We start from the raw sequence: 7,141 nt of genomic DNA, 5'->3' as shown, positions 1-7,141 counted from the left end.
TGAGAACCCTGAAGTGTATGGAGACTAATATTAGGAGTATTGCTCACACAAGACCTTGAAAATAAAGTACACCTTGCTGCATTTAGGGAGTGTTAGTATGCTAGTATGGTGTAGGGCTGTCCCCCACTAAGGATTTGGATGGTCGACTATGATTGGCCAAAATTTGCAGTTAGTCGACTATTGGTTTTAAATATATATATATTTTTTTATCATTCCATTTGGGCTGTGGGGGCTGCTTAATGTCTGAAGGAGTCGACTGAAGGCTTCTTGTCCTCTGCAAAAGCATGCAATTGGTCCACTGATGGGTACATCTTGATATTTGTCTAGTCTAGTGTGTTCATTAGACGGTGAAATCCTCTTTCAGTGCCTCTGTGCCCGTTTTCTTAGGCAGTTGGCCTCTGGTATGTGTGCCATTAGCGTTAGCCACGCTTCTAGGCCTCTTTTCTTTTGGAAAGAATAAAAAAAAATAAAAATAAAAATTATAATTATTATTTTTTTTATATATATTCGACTAAGAGGTTGGCAGTCGACTACGGCTCCTTTCGACCGATTAGTCGACTAATCGACTAATAGGGGTCAGTCCTAGTATGGTCTATGGTCTAATGCCCCCGCGTCCGTGCCTGTCCCCCCCCCCCCCCCCCCCAGGTCTACTCCGTGGGCGGCTACGACGGCCAGAGTCGCCTGAGCAGCGTGGAGTGCTACGACTCCTTCTCCAACCGCTGGACCGAGGTGGCTCCCATGAAGGAGGCGGTCAGCTCTCCGGCTGTGTGCAGCTGTGCCGGCAAGCTGTTTGTGATCGGCGGCGGGCCGGACGACGACACCTGTTCAGATAAGGTGGGACAGCAGTCATATGAACAAGTCCTATGAACACGCACAATATAGTGTTCTTCCCCTTCCTTTTTTTTTGTATTTATCTTTTTCCCCTCCATTTTCCTCCGATTTTCTCCCATCCCAATGTTAGTCGTTATGCCAATTCCCAATCCCCTTCCTGGTCGCTGCGCACTTACCCCCCACAGTCAGATCATCTGGGAGAGTGGAGGCTATCAGGTGCTTCCTCCGACACACGTCTAGCCAATCAACCGCTTCTTTTCACCTGGCAGCGCGGATTCTCACTGAGAGGGCGTAGCGTGTGGAAGGATCACACTATCCCCCTCAAGTCCTATCCGCGCTTAGCAGGCGCCCCGACCGAACTGTAGGAGTCGCTGTTTACAACGACCCGGACCCACCCCGCCAGCTTCTCCCACCCTCTAATACTGCCAATTGTATTAGTGCAGACGGCCAGCCAAGCTGGTGACAACCCCGGAGCTGTGAGCTGGACTCGAACAGGCGTTCTTCCCCCTTCCTACTGTATAAGAAAGAATTAAAAAACGCATTGCAACGAGAACAGAGGTTATTTGTTTGAGTTTATGTGTATTACAAAACCCTTGCAATAAATGTGTCTTAAATGAACGAAAAGCATACATGCTCTGGATATACAGGTAGCATATATCGTGTGGGTGATATGACTTGTATTCTGCTTACATAACTTCGAAAATTCCACTTCTTTCGTTTTACAATGTCAAAGCCTTTTAAATATAAATCAAAACGTTCCCGTATTTCTGCAATCTATGCGCAAAATAATAACGAGTTGAGTTCTAACAAAGAACGTATTACATGCTGGGTAGGCTGATAGAGTAAACTGTAAATGAAATAGCCTATAACATTATAAAGGATCATAGGGCTATAGCAGGGGTTCCCAACCTTTATTCCCCAGAGCCCCACGATTCCTTGGAGACATTATATATGCGCAAGTTACTGTTGCATAATGTAGGCTATGGCTGCTATTATATGTAATTCATATAGGCTACCTAATACCGACAACCAAATAGATTGTATGCCTCTACAAATCATATTATACCCGGTAGCCAATCGAACAAAACTAATAAAGGCATTCATATTCCAGCATGGTTATGATGACACACCAACGCCAAACAGTGGTTAACGAACGGTCTTTATTAGTATTTTGAGCTGTCCTGGCAGAATTGCAGCAATGGTCTTAGGGAGCCGTTGATATCTGACATCACCGTGTACAAGTCCGCCAGCCTTTTATTTATCCCATAACACGGGTTGTGTCTTCTTGGTTGACAGCGCCTCCGTGAACAATCTCGCTCATGGAGTTTCTCAGAGTTCGCTCGGGTTAGTCCATTATTTCACATCCCATGGGGGGTGTTTCATTACCATATGGATAATCATGCACGAGCATTGATGGTAAGAACAAATGGTATTTATCAATACGGAATGTGCGTAGGACCCGTGTACGCACGGTTGATAAATCCCGATATTTCTGTGCGTACACACATTCTAAATTCCGTGCGTAGGAACGGATATAGAACACTTTCTACGCAACGTTGATAAATGAGGGCCCTCTACAACTGGGCAGATGTGGTCAAATATATACACTAATTAGAGTGAAGTAACAATACAGTGGGCATTAAATCAAAACAACCAACCAAAACGTTCGCCTACGTCTTTGCATAGTAAGTATTACTACTATAGCCCTCCAAACAACACAGTGAAATAGTGATTTTGCTAGTGTTGTAGAGTCCAGGGACCCTGATGTTTGTACCTTCCAGAACCTTCCAGAACCGCCGCGGGCCAGAGAACAACCAGTCTTTCACCTTTACACCAAACGTACCATAATACTAATTGCCCCGATTACTACACAACTGAAATTTAATATGAACAGGTCGTTCAATGTTTTTTTTTGGCCTTCGAGAGCAAGTGCATTGTTATTAATTACCTGTACGCGAACAGGAAACCCCACCCATGATACCAGTCAACGTCGGATGTCGTTAATTACCTCTGACATTATGCGTTATATCACTCTCACATCCCGACCGGTCGGATCAACTTACTGTAATACCACCTCGGGCATCGCTCCCTTTCACTTCCTCCGTGCTCATATTGATGCTTTGAGCCGTCTTACAGGTTGAACGCGATGACTCGGAATCGTTAACGCTTGACTCAAAGTCACGCTGGCGTCCGATGACGTTGACACACTGTGGGGAAGACAGGAAGACGGTGGAAAGATTGATCACACTTTTGGATGATTTACTGGACGGAACAAGAACGTTGTATGACGTGTTGTTTTGTGATGTAACTGGAGCCAGCAGTGCCACTGTGCGGTTGATACAGTAGGTAGGGTTGGGCACCGTTCACATTTGAACCGATACCGGTACCAGTACCAGTTCCTGCTGAAATTCGGTATCGGTACCCAACGGTACCTTGTTTCGGTACTTAACTCTTTCTGTAATAACAAATAAATTAAGTCCAAACTTCTCAATTTCAACATCGTTATTTATTTAGAAAATTTTGTTATTGATTGTTGTAACACACACCACACAAAATAAGTCACATGATCATGTATTGTGTTTTTAAATGTTCACATTTCAACATTATCCGACCGTCCTCAGTAAATATGATCAAACTCCTCTGACCTCGTCCGGTGTTTCCAAGAGACGGGACATTAATATACATATTCGTGGAAACGGCTCCCTCTTGTTTAGCATATTACACTCACATTGATCTCGTCACATTGATCTAGTCACATTGATCTAGTCACATTGATCTAGTCACATTGATCTAGTCACATTGATCTAGTCACATTGATCTAGCATGAATCGGTACTCGGTAGTACCGATGTAATCCGGTCGGTACCATTAAAAGTAGGGATGCACCGATCCGATATTGATATCGGATATCGGCGCCCGATATGACTAAAATAGCTGGATCGGGTATCAGAAGAAAAAATATATATATCGTTTTTCTTTTTTATATAATAAATAAAATAAGAAATAACAATTCAGTACATTTATATCTATGTGTTAATATGTTACATTTTGTTTCACTAAGTTAGGAAAGTAACGTTTTAAGTCAAGCCTGATGTTGCCTAATTGCAAAAAAAGAATGATCCCAGTCTCTTCCACACAGTGAGGCACACAGTTTATTAATTTGAACAATGGGTATCGGATCGGTACTCGGTATCGGCCGATGCCCAAAGCCCAGGTATCGGTATCGGGACTGAAAAGGTCGGATTGGTGCGTCCCTAATTAAAAGTACAGAGTTCGGTACCCAACCCTATCTGCTCTGTATAGTTTCTTCCTGGTGAGGCAGAGAGCCCGCGTTCCTGGAAGGGTAAATGGGAACTTTTGGTATTTGACACCAACAGGAAGTAGAGCCGCAGTAGGGGGCGCTCTTGGTAAGAAGGGCTGCCGGTGCCAGTTTTCCCCCCTGGAGGAGAACACAGGCGGGCGGGCGGGCGGCAAGGACAATGGCGGCAGTGTCACCCTGTCTGCCTGCCTGCCTGGACGTCTCTCTCTCTCTCTATTTATCTCTGACTCCATGTGGTTATAGAGAGTTCATGCAGAGTCCAACTCTCTCAAGTTACATCATTTGAACTCTCCACTATATGAGTCACTTGTGATTCTCAGCGGAGCGCGTGGTCACGGTGGAGGCTGCTGTTGTTGTGCTCAGCGCGCGTGCAGCTTCTGTTATGATGTTGTTATTATGAGAGACTGCGTAGGTGGAAGGGTTTTGGAAGGAGAGCCAGGGAGGGGTTAGCTACAAGCCCAACATGGTGCCAGCCTGCTGGGGGCGCCGACCACAGGGTTACATGGGCATATTGTTCTCTTCAGTGCATTCCTTCTCGACTATAGATTACATGTGAAAGTTGCGACCCACTTGTTAGATTTAGTTGCCTTTTTAATTAATGTTACTTATCCTGTCGTATCCTTCACGATAGGACTCTTGTGTTGTGTGTTGGTTTGTTGATGAAGAAAAGTCACTCAAATGAAATCTCCCCTTGAGATTATATATATATATATATATATATATATATATATATATATATATATATATATATATATATATATATATATATATATATATATATATATATATATATATATATATATATATATATATACACACGACTGTATTCTCTTTATAATAATTGGCATGAACGGAGAAATGGTTACAAGTAGACCAGGTTGCTCTCAGCAGGGTTCGCACAAGGTCCTTGAAAGTGCTTAAAGTGCTTGATTTTTGACACACACAAAAAGTCAAGGCCTGGAATTACTTGAAAACAGCCCATTTTTTAACAAAGTCCTTGGAATTCAAATCAACCATTCGCATTGAAAGTTTTGTTCATCCATGATAAAATTGTTCTGAATCAAGAAATAGCATTTTCTTATCTAAAGTGTAACTAATTTGTCGGAAATTGGATCCTTTTAGATCCAGTTAGGGCCCGCTGTAGCTAGGCCGCGCTTTAAACGATAGGACTGAGTCACCTTGTTTGTAGAGCTATAACTATATTCTATATTATAGCTATGGATACAATACTATGGTACAGCCAATGTCCATTTGGCCCACGGCATAATCCACCACAACATATGGATCGGGGATAGTTGACGCGCTTCAATGGAACCGGCAGAACGGCTGCCCTCGCCCGACAAGGAAACATGAAACCGGAGACGTTTGGCCATTACACAGGCCAAGATACAAGGTTACAAAGGGTGCTCGATACCGCCGTCTAGCGGGATGCGGCCGGTATTGCCGTTTGGCGCCCTCAGACTCATTCCCTATGGCAACACAGAGGTCCGTGGATGAATAATGAATAAAAATATTGAATAAATAAACAGCCATATCCGTGATGCAAACACCCTGACATCTTTTAAATCAGCCCTCAAAACTCACCTTTTCAATCTTGCTTTTGACCTCTAATTCTGTCTGTGTTATTTTATTTTTGTCATGTATTATTTTTGTTCTGTTTTTTTGTTTTGCCATAGTTTGTCTCTCCTGCCCATGTAAAGCGTCTTTGAGCACCTGGAAAAGCGCTATATAAAATAGATGTATTATTATTATTATTATTAATAAAGGAATAAACGACCAAAACCCAGAGAAATCTCGGGTCTTGGCGCCCAACACATGGCGAGTTAACTCGGGATATCTCAGGTCTGGCGCAGAATGTGTTAAAATGGCATTTGATGTTCTATACACAACAATGCGTTTTTTTTTTTTTGTTTTTTTTTTAAGTGAAACTGAACCAACCGTTTCTCCGCCCACAGGTCCAGTGCTACGACCCGGAGACGGACAGCTGGTCGCTGAGGGCCAACATCCCCATCGCCAAGCGCTGCATCACGGCCGTGTCCCTCAACAACCTGATCTATGTGTCGGGGGGGCTCACCAAGTCCATCTTCTGCTACGCCCCCGCGGAGGACTACTGGATGCACGTGGTGCACACCTTCAGCAAGCAGGTAACCCTGACCTTTAACCCTGACCCTGACCCTGACGCGTCTACATTAAAGGCAGCCCAAGAGTGCTTCCGCATTCGCCTGATTGGCCCCGGTAACGCACGCAATGCGCATTTCGGGGCGTTTTATTCATAACAAACATTGACGCGATTCCGCCAACACATATGTAATATTAATAGGTTTTGCTATGCATAGAATAACAGAACAGATTGACAGGTGGTGACAAAGCACTGGGCATTTATTTAAAAAACATACATACCCTAAGGTGAGAGCTGTCTGCTCTAATAGACACACACACACACACACACACACACACACACTGCAAGAATACATTGACACAATGACCATAATCTTGTCGTACTTGGATCAGCTATTAATCAGCTATTAATCTCAAATCTACACATGGGTATATTATAGAGATGCCCATCTGTTATTCAGAGGTAATGGAATAAGGGGTTAAATATAGCTCCAGAAGTCGAACCACAAAAGTCTCAGTTTTACAACGATGCCCGAAATAACATAACGTTACAATGTGCAGGCGACAGCTGGGCTGTGTTAACGTTACAATGTACAGTTTCTGACAGCTGGGCTCGCGAAATAACGTTATGGTGTTATGAGTGAATCGGGTCCTCGTTTGGATAAATATGTATTCCATTTCCGCGAGTGGCGAAAAAGAAAATGCGCATTGCGTGCGTTACCGGGGCCAATCAGGCGAATGCGGAAGCACTCTTGGGCTGCCTTTAATATAGACGCGACCCTGACCTTTAACCCTAACCCTGACCCTGACCCTCGCAGAGGACTAGTTACACACTGCTGCTACACACCTTACAGCTACACACCTACTGCTACAC

At 43.8% G+C, this 7,141-nt stretch overlaps 1 protein-coding gene across 1 annotated transcript; it reads left to right on the top strand.

The window, feature by feature from the left end:
* Nucleotides 1–645: 645 nt before the first annotated feature.
* Nucleotides 646–6,293, top strand: LOC311247699 (kelch-like protein 24; the record flags this gene model as incomplete). Its single annotated transcript, XM_084338708.1, has 2 exons — nucleotides 646–834; nucleotides 6,105–6,293. Coding segments are annotated over 2 exons (378 nt in total), but the record flags the coding sequence as incomplete, so codon positions are not given.
* Nucleotides 6,294–7,141: the final 848 nt, after the last annotated feature.

Source organism: Notolepis coatsorum (genome assembly GCF_963971535.1).
Source record: "Notolepis coatsorum genome assembly, contig: SCAFFOLD_2623, whole genome shotgun sequence".
NCBI lineage: Eukaryota > Metazoa > Chordata > Actinopteri > Aulopiformes > Paralepididae > Notolepis > Notolepis coatsorum.
Note: the sequence above shows the minus strand (reverse complement) of the source record. Positions and strands in the feature narration are given on the sequence as shown.